A 20177-nucleotide genomic window follows, 5' to 3' on the forward strand; every position below is an offset into this window, starting at 1 on the left:
TTTATTATAAGTACTTTCCTAAAAAGTTACTTGTAAAATGAAAATTTGAAAATCAGTCCCATTTTAAATTTGCTGTGCTGTCCTGTCCAGCCACCTCCCGAGAGGGCACATGTGAGTCCACACATTGACTCTCATTGTACATCTGCCTCCACATGAATCAGGTTTCTAGATGGCCAAGGCAATAGACAGAGAGAATGAGGAAATCAGATGTTCCCAGGAATCCTTGCTTATATAAAGAAAGTAGTAATTTCTAGTCTAGACAAGGAAAGCCCTTTTATTTAGTGGATTTGTATCTAACAATGTAACAATATTGGTTCCTGCCTGGGGCATCTGGCTTATGCTGTCTGCTCAGTCTCCACAGCTGCCAGCTCTGCAAGAAGCGCTGACAAGGATTAATTGGCTTTCCTGAGCCTTGAGGCTCAGTTCTGCTTCCCATTTCCAGTGATCCCACAGGACTCTGCTCTCATATAATTTACTGTCTGCAAGGACTTCCTATTTTCAAGAGTTGTATCTAACAGGCCCTATGTAATGTATACACATTTTCAAATTCAATAACTTCGAACCTTGAGAATCTTTCAGGATATTTAACTCAATTTAAGAAATGGGACATGACCACATTTAGAGTATTTAGATTATTTGTTGCTTTTATGAGGGTTCTTACATGGTGCCATTTAAAATGTGTGATTTACACAAACGGCTTTGTTCCTCTTCCTCTACTTGGTAGTATTTGTAGAGTGTGACAAAGGAGTCCTTCCAATTTTATGCTGGGTTTTCTGAGCAAGATGAAGCTAGTAAGATGAGGATTTCAGGGGTGGGAGTTCTTCCCAATAACTGATTCTATTTATAGTCTCTCAAGTAATACAGATGTAATCTAGAGTCTGTTCCCTCACTTATTGCCATATATTTGGCAAGCTCTGTGGCATCACCTCAGGGAAAATTATATTGATTCCATTGTACAGGCAAAGAAGAAGTAAAGGAAGCTGTGTCCCACTATGGTGGCAGCCAATTGGTATAAAAATCACAGAGAGTTGGAAGAGACTTCTGCTGTTGTCCCATCCAACTTTCTACCAAATGCTGGTTCCTGCCTAGACAGATTCTGGGCCTCTCTCTCTCTGCCTGCCCACTGGGATCATAACAGTCTTGTTCCTGAGATTCAGCTCTATCCCATTGTTGGATAACTTGAATTCTGGATAGTTCTTTCACATAATAGATTAAAAACATCCTCTTTGTAACTTGCATCAATTAGTTTGTTCTGCATAGAATGCCTACTCATTGATTGATTGGTCCATTCATTCATTTATTCATTTTGTATTGGGTGCCTACTATGTACAATATAGTGTGCAAGACATGAACCTCAGACTCCAGGAACTGACAGGTTGGCAGGAGATGACGTAGACATATAGAAGTCGTGTGTCATGCATGTGACACAAGCAATATAATTAAGTGCTACAGGATAGGGGAGGGAGAAAAATAGGAAGGGGTCAGGTCTTGACAGGGTGGTCAGCAAATTCATCTTGGAGTGGGTAGCATTTAAAGCTGTTTTTCTTTAATGGCTTGAGGTTAAAGGTGGAGATTTGGATGTGGAGATTGTAAGGATTAAGTGTTGGAGAAGTGATGGGTAGAGCTGAGAGTTTGAATTGGAGAGTGAAAGGGCTAGAAAGGCTGGTAGAGTGAGTGTGACATTGTGAAGGGCTTTCTGTGCCTGGAGTAGAGGGTAAGTGAGAGGAGTAGTGGAGACAGGGCTGTGGCCAGCTGGCATTCACATCATTCATGTCTCTCAAATGCTAGGCTGCAGAGTTTAAGGATTATCCAGTGAGGCAAGGCAGGGCCCTGGGGCCAGTTGCTGAATAGGTGACAGTTGTGGTTAGTGTGATAACTGGTGGCAGGAGACAGTGGGCTGCAGGACTATAAGGGTCAGGAGTCCTGTGGTGACCCCTGCAATAGAAACATTGACTGAAAGTTGAATGATAATGACTGTGACGCAACCCTGGAAACTATCTACTGTGTCTTCCCCAGGAGAGCATCCCCTCCCCCACTCCCCAGACTATTTATATCCAGTGGCAAACCCCTCCTTACTTTCTGGTGAACCATTACTTATTAACATGTGGAAGTGGTTCCAGGTAATTGTGGTAGAGAATCCCAGGATCCAAATGTCTGTAGTGAAATATCTCTGCATTGATTTCCCTGCCTCCAGTGAGGTCTACATGTAGGCTAAGCCCGTATAATGAAAGAAGCTTTAAATATCCTTTAGGATAATGGTGTCTGTGCACACATGGATTTAAATTGAATAGTTTTTCTTTGGTGGTCTATGTATGGTAGACAGTAAGACCCATCATTACTACTATTCCTTTTGTTATTGAGTTTGTTTTTGTTTTTGTCTAACTTGAAAAGCGGGACTGCCATATACAAAGGAAGTATAACTAGAAGACTAGCTGAAATGTTCAGATTTAAACTGGCCTGTTGCTCACAAAATTAGGCTACTTGCTGAATAAAGTGAATGTCACTAGCAATTTAGGGGTATGTTCCAACCTGTCTTCTCACACATTGTGTTATTTATGCTTTATTCTAAACTTCAAAATTACCTTCTTTAATTTTGCAAATATTTATTGAGTACCTACCATGTGCCTGGCCCTGTTCTAGGTTTTGGGCTACATTAATGAACAAAATAGTCAAAGATTCCTGCCCTCGTGGAACATACCTAGCAAGTCGGGGGGAGGCAATCATTAAATAAGTAATGAATAAATAAGTTAATTATATGGTATACTAGAAGGAGATAAGTGCTACAGGAAAAAGAAAAAGTAGAGAAAAGTAGGAAGGGACAGAGTTGCTTGGGAGTGTAGGGTGAGTTGTAGTTTGAGATAGAGTGGTCAGGGTTGCCTTCCTTAAGAAGGTGACATTTGAGGAAGACTTGGTGGTGAGTGAATTAGGTATGCAGGTAAAATGCAGGTATCTGGATGAAGAGAATTCCTAGGAAAGAAGGAAGCTCCTGCAATGGTGCTAAGCCTGAAGAGTGCTAGAAGTGGAGGCTCTGTGCTTTTCCATTCCCCTTAGACTAACAGTAGCTCATGTAACCAAGGAGAAAGCTAGGAAAAGAAAATAGCTAAGTTTATTTGTAATAAAACTGATTCAAAATTACTTAAAAAAAAAAACACTTCACAGACTGATTTAAGGAGGTACAAAGGACACTAGGCGAGGTTTTCTGACTTCTAGACTGCTTGGGTCTGAATCCTGACTCAGCCACTTCCTGCCTGTGTGATCTTTGGTGTGTCATTCAGCCCTTCTGTTCCTCAGTTTCCTCATCTGTCAAATGAGGCTAATTATAGTACCTATCTTCTAGAATTGCTTTGATGATTAAATGAGTCAATAAAAAGCTTGGTACTCTGACACGTAGCAAGATTCAAATATTAGCTATTAATATTATTATGTTACTGTTACTACCTTTGTTACTTACGAGTTGGTGCCCTAATCTGGAATATTCTTTGAGTGTGTCTTAAGGGCTGAGTGTGTGTGTATGTGTGATCTCTTGAGAATGTGGGGCTTAATTTAAATAATTAGTTTTAAAGAATTAGGTAAAATCCTGCTGCTTAGCACATGATACGGCCTCAATGAATGTTAGTTTTCTTCCCTTCTGGCAGTATTTTACAGCACAGAAAAATAATAAAGGGTTTCCTTCTTCTGCTTGCTATTAATGAATATTTTGGCTCCTTTACGAATAAAGTGAAGCTGGTGAAAGCATTCTATAGACGCAAACTTGGAAACTTACTTTGCTCTTAGAAACCCACCAAGAAATTCCCAGTGGGTCATTTTGAATATCATTGGAAGGCAAAGGGTGGGTAGTGGTGGGGAATTGAAAAGAAAAACAAAATGAGGGGAAAACTGAAGAAAGAGGGAAGCACTCCATTAAGGTGATACCACTTTGGGATGAGGCCACCAGAAAACTGGGAGTTCCTTTCTCTGAGAACCTCTAACAAGAGAAGGGATGGCATCAATCCAGGTAGGGCAGGAGTCCCTGAATGAAAGGGCTGGACCAGAGAGCCTTCTCCCAGCTTATTGAGTCTCCAAGAGCAACCATTCTCCCTAGTGGACTAGCCTATTGTTGTATTTACACACCTGAATTTGCCTATATTTCCACCTCTGTTTAAAGAGTCCTTAATACTTTAGATACAAAGAAGGCTTCTATTGAATAATACCAAGTAAGAATCAGTCACTGTATATTGAAGTATCCGATGTTGAAAATCAACTTTCTAGTCGTCCGGGGTCTGTCTCCAACATCTCTGGGTGTGGCAGCTTATGTGGTCTGCTGCCAGAAAAATACCAGTGCTTGGGGCTATCAGGGAGACAAGGCAAAGCAACATGAGAGTGGTCCGAAGGAACTCTGAGGTCTTGAGGAGAAAGGATGCTGTGTCTGCACGGGCCAGGGTGGGTGGTGGGTTAGGCTGGAGCGAGAACTGGTGCCAGGCGCCCCCTCACTGTCTGCTGCCGTTTTGATTCACAGGTGCAGCAGATGTTTCCAGGGCCATGGATCATACCTTTTCAACAGCAGCAAAAGATGGGGAAGGAGTGTGTTACACGTCTCTGATTTCTGACATCTGTTACCCACCTCGGGAGGATTCTACATATTTCACTGGAATTCTTCAGAAGGAAAACAGCCACATCACCACTTCAGAGAGCCCTGAGGAGTTGCGTACCCCCGGACCCTCCTTACCAGATGTGCCTGGGACGGAGCCTCGTGGCTTATTTAGTTCTGATTCTGGAATAGAAATGACTCCTGCAGAGTCCACTGAAGTGAACAAGATCTTAGCAGACCCCCTGGACCAGATGAAAGCAGAAGCCTATAAATACATTGACATAACTAGGCCAGAGGAGGTGAAATATCAGGAGCAACGTCACCCCAAGTTGGAAGAGAAAGACTTGGACTTTAAGAATAAGGACACTGACATCTCAGCAAAATCCGAAGAGGCCCGTGAAGCAGAGAAACCATCTCCTGTGGAGGGAAAAATCCTCAAGGACCATTTATTTGAAGAATCAACGTTTGAACCATATGTAGCCGATATCTCTGAAGCACAGCACAGTGCTCCTCTGATCACTGCCCCTGTCAAAATCACGCTGACTGAGATCGAGCCTTCTGTTGAAACTGCTACCCCAGAGAAGACCCCCGAGAAGCAAGATATCTGCCTGAAACCAAGTCCTGACACAGTCCCCACAGTCACCGTCTCAGAGCCTGAAGATGACAGCCCAGGATCTGTCACTCCTCCGTCTTCTGGAACAGGTAAGGCAACAGGTGTTCCCTGCCTTGGGAAAACCCAGCATATGGAAAGCTGAACATTAAGGAGTGAAGATTTGCATTCAAAATACTTAAATCTCAATTTAACTGATTTAATTAACATATAACTTTTTCAGTCTTGTGCCCATTATGCAAAGGTTGACATCCGGGATTTTTTAGAGTCCTGTCAGATTTGCTTTGTAAAATATTTCTTTCTTCATTTGAGGGGAGAGGTAAAGATGACACGCTGGGGACATTAAAATCCTCCTGTGGCTTTACTCTTCAGAGCAGAGAAGGAGATGCTGCCAGCTTCTAGGTTAGCTCTCCTCCCTGACCTCTGGGCATCGTGGAGAGTACCTTGACTGTTCTTCCCAGACCAGGTGGGCCACCTTGGACAGAGCATTTAACATTCCTGGCCCCAACTCCAAGTCTGAACAATGAAGGGGGGTAGGGTAGAGGTTAGAGTCTTTTTTTTGTGGGGGGGAATGGGCAGTGACAGTAAACCTAAACAAAGGGTACTCCTCCCCTCCCCCTTCAATCTCAGCACATCATTTTCATCTTTTTAGTTTATTGAAGTTCTGCATAAAATTTTATTTTTAAACTAAAGATCCTATTTGGTTAGAATAAAAAAAGTTCAGAATTCACTAGCCTATGATGTTTTTCAACCTGAGCCTTCTACTCTGACTCAAGGCAGGGTGTTGTTAAACCACATCGAAACCCCTCTCAAACACAAAGGGGACCTCCCATACCCTAATGAAAGGCCAGCTACCACTGGTAGCTAGAGCTTCCCCATCCCACCCTGTGCCACCATCCTGGGTAGTAGAAGTAGAGCCTTTTTATCTCCATCGCTCTCAAACGCTCATGAGGCATCAGGATGAAGAGGATAATGAGAGATCCTTGAATCGTCCCCTGCCTCCAGTGGCTGGAATTCTGACCCCACCCAAAAGAAATTTACAAACCTTTTTGATTTACAAAAAGCAATTTTCCAAAGAATAGATATCGGTATATGTATAACTGAATCACTTTGCTGTACACCTGAAACTTAACACAACACTGCTAACTACACTCCAATATAAAATAAAACGTTAAAAAAAAAAGCAATTTTCAGCACCTCAGGTAAAAGAGCTTCTACTGAACTCTTAAAACAGATCTAAACCCTTACAATTAGGAGTGACTGCTCTAAATCCCGATGATGCAGTAAGTCCAAGTGTTAGAACAGAGGGGATTTAATGGAAGTCCTTCCTGTCTTATTTCCTTAAAGATTTTAGCATCAATTCCTCTCCTCCCCAGCCTTACCTCAGACTCATTCAGCTGTAAACTCACTGCACCAAGTTCCTGATTTTCAAATTCATTCATTCACTCAACACACACTTTTCTTTTGGTCAGGCACTCGAATAGGCACTGGTGATGCTGGAGTTGAAAAGCAAACAAAAAGCAGTCCCTGCCTTCCAGTGAGACAGATGACCAGGGAAATAGTCACACTCCAGTGTGACTTATCCCAACTGACAGCAGGAGGTAGGGACATATCTGAGTCTCAAAGCCTCCTTGTGGTTTTTCTGGCCATGCATGTAAAACCCTTCGATTATCCCATGACATAAAGATACTGACACTCTGAAGATATAAACTACATTATAAGCTGTGTTTACAGAGCTCCAGGGTTGTCTGGTGGTCATTACAGAAGAACTTTGGCCAGTCTTCAGGAAGAGTGAAATGACCCCATACGTTTTGGTCCATTTATTATATGATACATGCCTCATGAGAAAATTGCAGTTTACAAAGCTGATGGTAAGGACTTGATACAGGATTCGTTAATTAGGAGGGAATTTTTTTTTCTTCAGTAGTCACAACTCACTGGCGTTCGGGAGCATCTTCAAGAGAAGACAAAGTTGGATTTGGCTCTCATGATCTTGGAGTTTTATGATCTGTTGGTGGCCATTTGACAGCAAGGAATTAGGGCAGTGGTTTTCTCTGCAATTGTTTCAAATAAACATTCTAAGTAAGGTTTGTTCCAGAAAGAGAAAGTCCCCTGTCCCATTACACAATTACCTCTCATGTTCAGCTCCTCTCTCCACACACATCCCACACCATAACACCTGAGTCATATGAGAACACATAAGAATAAAATTAATAGGAGAGATAGGAGGACTCGGTTTGTCATTGAGGCTTTTCTCCTTGTCTTTTTTATCCCAAGAGGTTACCCTAACCCCCCCCTCCCCATCCTGTGAGCCCCTGGTACCATGTGACACTGTGCCCATAGACACTGGAGGATTGGGGCTTTATTACATCTGTTGGGTCTTGATTCACTCTGCCATTTCCTGTGCTGACAGGTAAGACAAACAAAGAATTACATGTAATCCTACATAGAAACTGAGGAAAAGGAAAGCATCCTAAAGAGAAGGAATTGAGTTTTTCACTGTTTAATAAATAAGGAATTATCAACTGACTTTGGGGAATAATCCTAATTATGTGAATTATGAATCAGAAGAAGATCTAATTTAGGACAGTTTTAGCCGCAGACCCTAAAGCTTAAGCAAGGAGTCTAATATACTTTCTTCAATTCCAATAGATTATTACATTTTGTAACTTTCTTCAACATACTTAATTATTTTCATCATATTAAATAATGTACCATGAGGTACGGAGGTAAAAATTCTTACAGCTTAAATATTGAAAGTTTCTTCTAAGCAAAGATCAGTGATGAATACAAGTGAAGTATTTTAGGAAACTATAGTAAGTGCCCTGATGCACCAGACCACTGGCCCATCAGCAGCATGTTGTTTCTGACACAAACACCTAGAAAGATATTATGGTGGTCATGGATGTTATTTGAGGTGTTATCCTCAGAAAGGACAATAATCAAGAGGCCACCATAAAACCACACCAGTGTCCCTTAAAAAGAAATAAGCAATAAAAAGTAAATCAGTTTAAACTCTGAAAACTGTTGCTGTTTCCTTGCATCGATGAGGTCTGTGATTCTCCTACCCATTTTGAAAATTTATTCTTTTATTCAAAAATACTTATTGAGTGACTTCAATGTGTCAGACATGTGCTGGGCACCAGAGAACAGTGAACAAGATGTGTAAAGTCCCTGCCCTCACGGAGCTTACTTGCTAGTGGGAGAAGTCAATAAAAGGAAGCACATAAATAAATAGTGTAATTTCATGGGGTATGAATTCTGTGAAGAGTGATAGAATGTTGGGTGTGAGAGGGTCAAGGATGGCCTCTCTGAGGTGACATGTGATCTGAGATTTGAATGAGAAGAAGCCCACAATTCAGAGAGGGGTTAAGAGGGGCCCCAGGTGCAGAGGACAACTAATACACAGGCCCCAAGGCTGTATTATTTGGGAACTGAAAGATGGTCGAAAGGAGCAAGGGAGGAGTATAGCATAGAACAGAATTGGAGAGGTAGACAGGGCCCCGATCATTCAGGGCTTCACATGCGAGGATAAAGAATTTGAATTTTGTTCCAAATGCAATGGGAAAGCATTGGAGGGTTTTAATCTGGGAAATGATGCCATTCATTCATTCATCCTTTCACTTAACAAATATGTATTGACCATTTACTCCATACCACTGGGGATACAGTGGTGAAACATAACAAGTTTCCTGCATTCATGGAGTTTGCGTTCTAATTGAGAAGACTTACATACAAATAAATAATAATGTAATATCAGGTCGTTATAATGGTTATGAAGAAAAAGAAAGCAAGATAGAATGTAAGAGGGTGATGGGGTGGCCATGAGGAAACGCGTTTCCCTGCTGATGGTTTTCAGCAGAGACCTGAATGGGGTGAGAGAGCAAGCCCTATAGACACCTGAGGAAGAAATGCCAGGCTGAGGAGACAGCCAGTGCAGAGGCCCGGAGCTGGGAATGTCCTGTGTGTTCCAGGAGCAGCTAGAAGGTCAGTGTGGCTGCAGTGGGGAGAAGGAAGGGAAGAGCTGCAGAATCAGATTTGTGTTTTCAAAAGATCCTTCTGGAAGATGAGTGGAGAATGAGCTGGGAGCAAAGGGGAGGCCTGAATGGCAGCATTGTTCATGGTTGTTCACTGGCATCTGCAACTTGGTAGACTGGCCCATGTTCACCTTCCATTTTATCAATCTGAATTATATCATTCAAAATTAGCAGCAGCAGCAAACACATCTCCCCATGTGGGGTGGTTCTAACCTCCTCAGTTTCTATATTCTATTTAATTATTTTCAACGACTGTTTCTAGCTTTGCTGTGTCAGACCTGACACATAACTAGTGTCTTAGCTAGAGGCCCATAAGTTTTTAACAAGGGTAGGAAAACCTCTGTTTTGTTCTAAATTTTCTCCTGATTCCTCCTAGCACTTTGTTAAACTTTTACTTCACTTTAAGAATGGAGGGCAATGTCTACCCTATATACTGAGTCCCCTTTCACTCATAATAAAGATGATTTTTTTTAAAGTAGTACTTTTACTTACCCAAGATGAAACTTATCAGGCCCTTTCCTCCCACCCCACAGCTGTCTGATACCATCCTTACTCTTGAGTAAATAAAGCAATATCCTTGAGCCTTCTTTTCTGAATGCTCTAACACAGTGGTTTTCAGCTAGAGGTAGGGTTACCAGATAAAAATACCAATATTTCATGGGACATACTTATACTAAAAAAATTCATTGTTTATCAGAGATTCCTATTTAACTGGGTATCCTGTATTTTTGTTAAATCTGCCATCCCTAACTGGAGGTGATCTTTAGAATCACCCTTAGAGTTACAAAATGCAGATGCCTGGGCCCCATTCAGACTTACTTCTACTAAGTCAGAATTTCTTTTCTTTTTTTTTTTTTTTGCGGTACGTGGGCCTCTCACTGTTGTGGCCTCTCCCGTTGTGGAGCACAGGCTCCGGACGCGCAGGCTCAGCGGCCATGGTTCACGGGCCCAGCCGCTCCGCGGCATGTGAGATCTTCCCGGACCGGGGCACGAACCCACGTCCCCTGCATCGGCAGGCGGACTCTCAACCACTGCGCCACCAGGGAAGCCCAAGTCAGAATTTCTGAGGGCAGTTTTGAGCCATACACCTGATGAAGAACCACTGTTCTAAGATCTGAGGTAGTCCTCACATGAGCTCTGTTTGTTGCGTACCTCCTATGTGCCAGGCATTGCACTAGGTGCTGGGGATATGATAGTGAACAAACACCTTGGCTGCCCTTTGCCCTCATGATGCTTTCAGTCTGGGGTCAGGGAGAGTGGGGGAGGGTGAAGAGACAGATGTTAATGAAATCATCACATACACATACAGAGCCACCCAGGGGCACCCAGTTGTGCAGAATGAGTGGGCACCACCCTGTCTCCTGAATGATGCAGCATCAGGCCGGTTTGCACACAAGGCAGGCTACCCTGCAGGGTCGCCTGTGGTCCTCTTAGCCCAAGAGCCTGCCTGCCTGCTTCGTGGTCTCCTAGGAATGTTGTACAAGTAGGAGTTTGGTCAGTCCTGGCAGTTTGTATGGTTAGACAGAGGCTGCCAGCATGAGAAATTGGAAGGATGTGTGCTATGGAAAGGGATGAAATATCCAGGATGAGAACTTTCTTCCCCTGGCCCATCAAAACAGCTCACTGTTCTGACTTCCATGTTTCTGAGTATGGAATTCCTATTCATTATACTCACCCAGGCTCACTGTTTCTGAGTGATCTTTGACACCACCCCCCATTTCTTTCTCACTTGCCACGTGAAGCAGACCCCAAGTCTGTGCTTTCTCTCTCTTCAGTGTCTCTTGAATTATCCTTTCTTTTCCATCCATATGACCACTATAACTCATTAGGTTGTCATAATTCCTCCCCTTGACTATTGCAGTATCCTCTTAATGGGTCATCCTTCTTTTGTTCTGTCTTTCCTAAGTTCATCCTGACCCTTCTAGGACCCGCCAGTGCCTTCCTGATAAAATATTGACTTTTAAACTAGCTTCCAGGCCTTTCTATGATCAGGGGTCTGCTTAACTTTCCAGTCATACGTGGTCTTTTGTGACTGGCTTATTTCACTTAGCATACTGTTTTCAGGGTTTAGCCATGTTGTAGCATGTATCAGTATTTCATTCCTTTTTATGGCCAAATAATATTCCAGCGTATGGATATACCACATTTTACTTATCCATTCATTAATTAGTGGACATTGGGTTGTTTCGCTTTTTTGACAGTTATGGATAATGCTGTTATGAACACTGTGTACAAGTTTTTGTATGGACATAGGTTTTCAATTCTCTACTTATGAGTGGAATTTCTGTATCATATGGTAACTAAATAGTTGAACTGCCAGACTGTTTTCCAAAGCAACTATACCATTTTTTATTCCCACCAACAGTGGGTGAGAGTTTCTATTTTTCCACATCCTTTCCACCACTTGTTACTCTCTGACTTTGTTATTCTAGCAATCCTAGTGAGTGTGAAGTGGTAACACACTGTGGTTTTGATTTGCACTTCTCTGGTGCATTATGATGTTGAGCATATTTTCATATGCTTTTTTGTCACGTGTAAATATTCCTTGGAGAAATGTCTATTCAAGCCCTTTGCCTATTTTTTAACTGGGTTATTTGTCTTTTTATAACTGAGTTGTAATAATTTTTAACATATTCTAGATACACGTCTCTTATAAGATATATGGTTTGTAAAATTTTCTCCCATTCTGTGGGTTGTCCTTCTACGTTCTTGATGTTGTCCTCTAACGCACAAAAGTGTTTAATTTGGATGCATTCCAAGTTGTGTATTTTTATTTTGTCGTTTATATTTTTGGTGTCATGTCTAAGAAACCACTGTATAATCCAGGGTCATGAAGATTCATTTCTGTGTTTTCTTCTGGAGTTTCTGGTTTTAGCTCATATATTTAGGTTGGATCCACGTGGAGTTAATTTTTACATATGACATGAGGTAGGGGTTCAGCTTCATTCTTTTGTATGTGGTTATGCAGCTCACTTTTCCTCTTTGTCTCATTCTCCAAAATATAATTTGCCCTACTGAGACCCCACCCCCTTTTTGAACAGATGTAGCATGATATAGTGAGAAACACATGGAACATAAAGACTTGAGTTCAAATTTAAGCCGAGTCATTTCTAGCCACATGGCTATATCATTCAGGGTCCTGTGAGGAAACAAAGTGACACGCTCAAAGGTTGTAACTGAAGACGGTTTAAAGAGGTAGCTATTTACAAATGTGTAAAGACAGTTAAGAGAACAAACAAAAGATGGTAAAGCACTCAAGGACTGGCAATATTAGGGATCTATTAGCACCCCTGGACCCGAAGGAGGAAGGGGAGGGAACAGCGTTCCCAAAGCCTGCCAAAACCTGGAGCTTCAGAAGCAGCAACAGGTATAAATACCCTAACATTTCTCTCCACCCCCTCCTCCTATGATTCCTATTGGCTGAAAACAACCAGAAACTAGAGGGGAAGCAATTCCAGGTAATGCCTTCTATGTAGGTCAGCCTCTCAGAACAGAGAACAGGGCAGAGAAAGATGGGAATAAGTCCAAGGGGGCAAAGATAGAAAAACCAGTACAGTGACCTTGGACAAGTCACTTAACCTACTGCCACTAGACTCGAAGCCCCATATGTGAAGTGCCTCTATCCCAGCAGATGCTCGACAAGTGGAGCTGTGACGATGTAGCTACTGATAGTACTCTGGAAGTACAGGCTGTTCCTCCATTCACACTAGCCTCTACTCCCTATCATCTTCCTCCTCCGTCTGGCCTACCAGTGGGAATTAATGTAGCTTATATACTTTCATGCTGCTTGTAATCATATCAAGGAACTATGTGCATGACTTATTACAGAACTAACTTCTATAAAAATAGAGTTTGGGATCATGCAGTAAATCTTTTTACACATAAATAGTGTGCAAGATAATGAGGATGTTGTTGTTTTAAGTTATTAAGAAAAACAACAGCATAGATCATATCACTTCTCTGCTCAAAACCCTCCAATGGTTTCTCATTTCTCTCAAAATAAAAGCCTGATGAGATCCTACATGATGATCCCCCTTCCCTGAATGCATTTGACCTCTTTTCCTATTATTCTCCCCCTTATTCACTTTGCCCCAGACATAACTGCCTCCTTGTGATATCTATAAATCATTGCGGCTCCCACCTCCAGGCCTTTGTACTATCTGTTCCCTCTGCTTGGCATGCTTTTCCTCTGGATATCTTCATGAATCCCTCCCTCACCTTCTCAAGTGTTGAATATCGGTTTCCTTCTCAGTAAGGCCTACCTTGACTACCCTATTTAAAATTGCAAACTCATCCCCACCCTGTCACAGCCCTCCTGATTCCATTACCCTACTCTACTTTTTTATTTCCATAGCACTTAACATCTTCTAACATACTATATACTTTAATTATTTATTACATGTATTGTTTGTGTATTGTGTTCTCCTCCCACTAGAATATAAGCAGAGATTTTGTTTCCTGTTTCATTCACTGATACATCCCAAGTGCCTATAAGAGTGACGACACATAGTAGGTTCTCAATAAATAACAGATGAATGAATGATACATGGATAAAGGATAAAATCAATTCAGCTTTATAGAGAATTAGACAAATGTAAAATGTTTTATCCATTGGGGTTCTCCCACAGTCCTAAATTGACAGATTACTTAGCCATGGATAGTCTACCTCTTACCCCTCCTATATCCCTCCCAGTGACCTCAGAGCTTTGGAGAAATGACAAGTGGTTCTTGCTTACAAAAGGGCCAGAAATCACTGTCTAGAATATTCTGAAATAAGGCCCTGCTGCATGGGCAAGGGGAGAACCAAGCTCCTGAAAATTGTTGTCATGGCGATCCCAGGTAATTTCAATTAAGATAGAAATATCAGTAAGATTGCTGGTGAGGTTTGGGGGCCATCTGGATAAACGTCAGACAGAAGGCAGGCACTCACCCAGTAGACAGGGGTTGACTCTTGGGTATTGTTCTTCTCAAGAGGAGGTGAAGAGATGAAAAAGAATGACAGTGGGCTCCACCACTAGAAGCCCTGTGGGGTTGTGCAGTATGGTAATCTGCACAGCCTGCTTGGTGGAACTGGCAAAAACTATCTATTATATTGCTTCACTTTGTTACACTTTTCACTAAAAAGGGAGTAAAAGTATTGATTCTTATGGGAAATGTAAAGCTTAGAAGTCAAGTTGTATACAAGGATCCACATTAGCTTTCTTTGTCTTATTGAAGTAGGGAATATGAACAGAAACAGACAAGGAATAATGGATGATTTCAGATTTTTTGACATTGGTGGGCCAAATTAGAGAGTTATATACATTGCATTATCTAATGAAATCTGTGAAACTGGAAAACTCTCGTCACAGAATGGATTAGAAATCAAAACCATGACTTCTAGAATCTTTCCCACATTGGAACAGAAAAACCAACGAGGTGCTAACGCTAAGAAATTGCTGGGTCATTTTTAAAAATAGCTAGATTAAGATAGATAGGTATATCAAACACTGATTAACTGGGCCATAACAGTAATTAGCCTTTTAGTTCAGGTGGCCTGTCTTTCCAGCATAGCCCTGGAAACACTATTTTTGTGCTAATGAGATATGTATTTTTTAAGCAACGAGAAAATACCTCCCCTAATGGAATTTTGTTTTATTTCTTCTTTTTCTGTCCATCTGTCTTGTCCTTGTGTGTGCCTCTTTGGCTCTTCTCACTCTGTGGGACGACAGAACCATCTGCTGCAGAATCCCAGGGGAAATGCAGCATCTCCGAGGATGAGCTGATCACTGCCATTAAGGAAGCAAAGGGGTTGTCCTTCGAAACAACGGAGAGTCCACGGCCAGCGGGCCAGGTGGCCGACAGGCCGGAGGCCAAGGCCAGGTCCGGGCTGCCCACCATCCCTAGCCCCCTGGACCACGAGGCCAGCAGCGCGGAGTCGGGGGACTCGGAGATCGAGTTGGTGTCCGAGGACCCGCTGGCCGCTGAGGACGCTCTGCCCTCGGGCTACGTGACCTTTGGTCATGTGGGTGGCCCGCCGCCGTCGCCGGCCTCTCCGTCCATCCAGTACAGCATCCTGAGGGAGGAGCGTGAGGCTGAGCTGGACAGCGAGCTCATCATCGAGTCGTGTGACGCCTCCTCTGCCTCGGAGGAGAGTCCCAAACGGGAGCAGGACTCGCCGCCCATGAAGCCGGGCGCCCTGGATGCCATCCGGGAGGAGCCGGGCACCCGGGCCGAGGAGCGCGCCCACAACCGGCAGGGCCTGGCGGAGCCGGGGCCCTTCCTCAAATTCCCTTCGGCCGCCCCCCAAGTCTGCTCCGAGCTGCCCTCTGGAGACGGAGCCCCTGCGCCCGAGGGGCCTGCAGTGCCACGGACACCTGTGGAAGCAGCGAGTTACGACCAGAGCTCCCAGGCCACAAAGGGCCCTGGGCCTCAGGGTCCAGGCGTCGTGCCTCCTCTGCTGTTTCTCAATAAGCAACAAGGTAAAGTGACAGCTTTCTTGATTGAAGTAGCTTGTCTTGCTTACTGTTCTCGCCTGGGTGCTCTGAGATATTCAGCAGAGGGAGGTGGTTCTGCCTTAGCCCTGTAGTCATGTCCTAGCTGGTCAAACAATCGACCGGAGAACAATTCCGAGGCGGGTGGGGAATAGATGAGAGGATTCAGATTCGCAGCTGGGGCTTCCATGGAAGAAACACGTGCTCCGAGCTGCTCTGGGCTGGCTGAACCAGAGCATCTCCAATAATGAGCGGTTTTGTGTACATTCCAAGATCTCCTGAATGGAGTGAATGTGTCCCTCCTTTCGTTCCAGGACTGGGTTTCCTCACTTGGGAAGGGATGGGGTTTTGTTATTGTCCAGTCTCATTTCCAGTTTCCCACCCTCTCAGTGATGGGATGTGGCTACAGTCCCTCTAGGTGCTGGAACCCACCATTAGCACTTCCATTTTGCCAAACTTCTTTCTTAAATGGGCCAAGAGCATCTCAGTGCCATCCTTTCTCTTACCAAAAAACAAAACAACAACAATGATGACAAAACCAGCAAGGAATTTGGGCCTTGATAAGGTTTTTGTGTCCCAGCTAGCCAGGAAAGACAGGGACGGAAGTTAGTCCCAGGGTTTCTCCTGTGCCTAAGCAAGGCCTAAGGTGACTAATTAATTTTAAAGTCACTTTTAACTTAGAATGATTTTAATCTGGCCATTATAGTTTTTCTATGAGAAATCTTGAGTTGAATGAAGTCTTCAAATGCAGAAAAAATGGAAGTCATTATTTTGTCTTCCAGGCACTCTTCCCCCCAAGTCATCCCCCACACCGGATTGCAGTTGTATAATGGAATTCAGGAAAGGAATGAAAGAGTCAGATGAATAAATTAGGCCCTGCACAGTCTAGTTAATGGGCTACATTGAAGATAGACAGTCTCTTCCCAGATGCTGGGTAGAAGAACATCCAGGTGGAACTTGAAAACAAACCCTAAAAGCACAACTCTGTTCAAGGTCCCCTCTTACCCATCTCCTCTGCTTTCTGTTTTTTTAGAAGTATTTTGCCTTTTGGGGATAAATGAGTCTGAGAGTACACCCTCTCCTTCCTGTTTATATGCTAACTTCAATGATGTTAGTAGCAATTAAAGTGCCTCATCTAAAAATAGAGGACAAAAACTTTCTCATTATAGATTGGAAGCTGGCTTCTAAATTCTTTAAAATTAACACATTGCAAAGGGGGAAACTGGAGGAATGTAATAAAAAGATAACCCTGCTGCATGTTGCCGGAGGCCTAGACATGTGGCATCATGTTGGGGCTGATATAATTGACTCCTGATTTCCCAAATAACTTATCCCTGAGAGTTTAAAGTGTATTTAGTGTGTGCAATAGGGAGGCTATTCTGTGACAAACTTAACAGTAGGAATGTGTATTTGTTGGGTGAATATTAGAACTAATTTGGATTCTTTTGCTACCACTCTTGACTGTGGTGGGAAAGGGCCCTGCAGCTTTCAGGGAGCTTTGGGAAACAGCATTAGCCTGAACAACCTGCAGTTCCCTGTGGTCCTGAAGCAGGAGAGCTTGAGTCATTCGGAATATAGTTTCATATCACTGTACTGTAACACGCATGTGTTTCCATTTTATCCCCTAACTAGTGTCTCCATAGTGAAATAGTCACCATGTGCAAAGTGCTGCTCAAATATATTTATCCTCAAAAGTAAGTAAATCTGAAGGCTAATAAAGAGAAAATGGTATTGTGCAGGCCCATTTCCCTCGTTAGTATATTTGAGAGACAAGTTTGACAGCTGGAACTGACCAAGTGACCAGACATCTGATGAAGAGCTAAGGTGATGGAATACTACAGCTGTTAATGCAAAGGCTTCAGAGCATATTTAATGGCTGATTCTGGTGTCATTCTAATCTCTGTGCAAGTTGCCTCATAAGGCTTGGACCCTCTGCTGCCAAGTTAGACGTTAGAAAGGAGAAAGTGGCAGTCTTTTCAAATAATTAAGTCATGGCAGGGTGAATAGCCTCTGCTCTCCTCTGCACTGAGGGATCCTTTGAAATCCAGTCTCCCACCGAAACTTAGCGCTCAGCCTCATTATCTATGAAGAGAGTCTAAAAGGCCCTGGGGCAGCCAAGCACTGAAGGTTCTGGGCAGATGACTCAGTGCTGCCAGCAGGTTATTGGAGCCCTGAGTTCTTCTGGTCTCCTTGCTCCATCTCAGCAGGTGGGAGGATCAGTGTTGACCAGCCATCGCCATGCTGTTCTTAATCACTGTCAGTGGACAGTAGGATTGTGCTCAAGTCAAGTGTGACTCCCCTCAGCAGTGAGGTCAGGTCAGCTTCTGTGGTTTCCTGAAGGCTCTGGCAGTATAAATGCATTCAGATTCATGCATTCGCAAGTATGCTCATCTCCCTGACTTTGGAGTTATTCTGCTGATGCTGGGCCAAGTTTTAGAAAGGTCCAGAAATATTTAGAATAAGGTTTGGCAAATATCTGACGGCATCAAAGCACATACTGTCAAGGAACGTCAGGCTTTACTGGTGTGCACATGCCCTAACAAGGTCTGTTTTTGGACCTTTCTTACCTTTTGGAGACCTCTGCTGCAGTTTCACTGAAGACAAGATTTGGTTCGTCATATTCCAGTTTCCCTTCTCTGTGCACCCCCTGAGCTCCTGCTACCCTATCATTCTGCTTCCTCATAGCCTCTAGGATGGCTTATCATGAACATGATAGGATAGATAAGTTTTCATTGTTGCAAGGTTAACCCTGTTAGGAACATCTAAGTGAAAGCCAATTAAAAATTCTCAATAAAACACTAATACCCAGTGTGACTCATCAGGATGGGTGTGTGGTATTTCCAGACCTATTTTATTGCAGAATCTTTTATTAGAGTGTGCTGTAGGGTTCATCTTCTAGGGCACATTCTTTCGGAAATAGTGGTCTCTGGGTACTCACCTCCATTCCCTGCATTCTGATTACTTTTCCTTGCAATTCAAAAGCATAGTGTTAGACCAGCCATGTGGATATCATATGGGAGCCTGTTAGAAATGTCAGGGTCCTTCCCAGACCTACCTACCGAATTGGAATCTGCATTTTACCAAGGTCCCCTAGTGATTCCTATTCACATTGAAGCTTGAGAAGCAATGTTTTAGACCATGGCAGTCAGCTTTCACATTCCAACCTGAAACTGTTCTGATGAAGGTCACCAACGACAACCTTCTTACCCCCCAAAAGACCTCTTTTCAGTCTCATCTTTCTTGTTCTTCCTGGTACTTCAGTGTCATACTGCTGAACAGTCCTTAAAACAGCGAGAAAATAATGTATGTTCAAAATAATAATTTAAATTGTAGGAAATGGTACAAAACAAAAAGTTAAAGTTCCCCTACTCCAACCTCACATTCCTAAGTCTCAGAGATAACCACAGGCTTCTGTTTTATTGTTGTTGTTCTTGTTCCTTTCAGAAATTTTCTTTATGTATCACAATTTTTTATTGCACAAGTGATATCATGTTGGACAGACTTTTGCAACTTATTTCTTTTAGTGGTAAAATCAGGGATAATACCGACTCACATGGAGACTGTTCTCTTCGTCTCAAAACTTTCCTCCCTTATCTCCCTGATGTTTCTCCTACCTGGTTATCCCCCCAGTCTCTGACCTCTTTCCCAATCTCTTTTGCTGTCTAGCCCCGAGTTCTTTCCCTGTCTTCCTTTGTCCCTCGTTTCCTTGCTCTCATCCACACAGGTTTTCAGCCACTGCCTCATGTGTAGCACCTCCCAGATCTCTGGCTTTGGAGAATCTTTTGTTCTGGGCTCCAAGCCCCTTTCCTCACTCTTTGTTGGACATTCTATAGACCACCCCCCACACCTCCAATTCAGTACACTGATGTTATTTGTCAAAATCTGCTCCTTTCCTTCTTCTTTTCCCTTCCTGAGTGAATGAACGATATCATTCAGCCTTTACTGTGGTGTGGATATTCAGATCAGGTCTGGATCTGAGTAAAGACTCATTGGCTTGAGACAAAGTTAGAGGAACAACCTGATTGTAAAACTTTAGTGGAAGTCTTGCGGTAGTGTTTGGTTATAAAATTATCATCCAGATAATCCAGGATGTTCTTAATATTTGAAAAATTATCGAAAACAAAGTACAAAATGCAAAAGTTATCTATTTGAAACTTTCAACAAGGCATCCAGTGACCCCAGTTCGAGAAATACTGGTTTAAGCCAGTGCTTCCCAAAGTATTGCCTGGGCACCGGGTGCCTCACAATCTCCTGAAGTGCTGACTGAAAATGCAGGTTCCTGCTCTGCCCCTGCCCCAGAACTACAAAATCAGGATGGGCGTAAACTTGCACTTTCAATAAGCATGCCAAAGAGAATTTTTGTTGTAAGCAGATGAGCTAAGCAACCCAGACCTATAGTGTAAAACACCTTGGTGAGCATGCCCTGGGCATATGGTGTTTTTTAGTGAGAGGGACTGAGGGGGCACTCAGCTGTTTCCATCCCTTCCTGT

General features: G+C 43.0%; 1 protein-coding gene across 3 annotated transcripts in view; it reads left to right on the forward strand.

Annotated features, from left to right (window-relative positions):
- The window catches only part of RTN1 (reticulon 1), a 239981-nt gene that overhangs the window by 103319 nt on the left and 116485 nt on the right, over window positions 1-20177 (forward strand). For all 3 annotated transcript variants that reach the window (XM_079914444.1, XM_079914445.1, XM_079914446.1), the window contains 2 exons: window positions 4496-5269; window positions 14926-15675. In XM_079914444.1, coding sequence (XP_079770570.1) covers window positions 4496-5269; window positions 14926-15675 — 1524 coding nt within the window. The remainder of the gene's footprint in view (window positions 1-4495; window positions 5270-14925; window positions 15676-20177) is intronic.

This window comes from Stenella coeruleoalba (genome assembly GCF_951394435.1).
Source record: "Stenella coeruleoalba genome assembly, chromosome: 2".
NCBI lineage: Eukaryota > Metazoa > Chordata > Mammalia > Artiodactyla > Delphinidae > Stenella > Stenella coeruleoalba.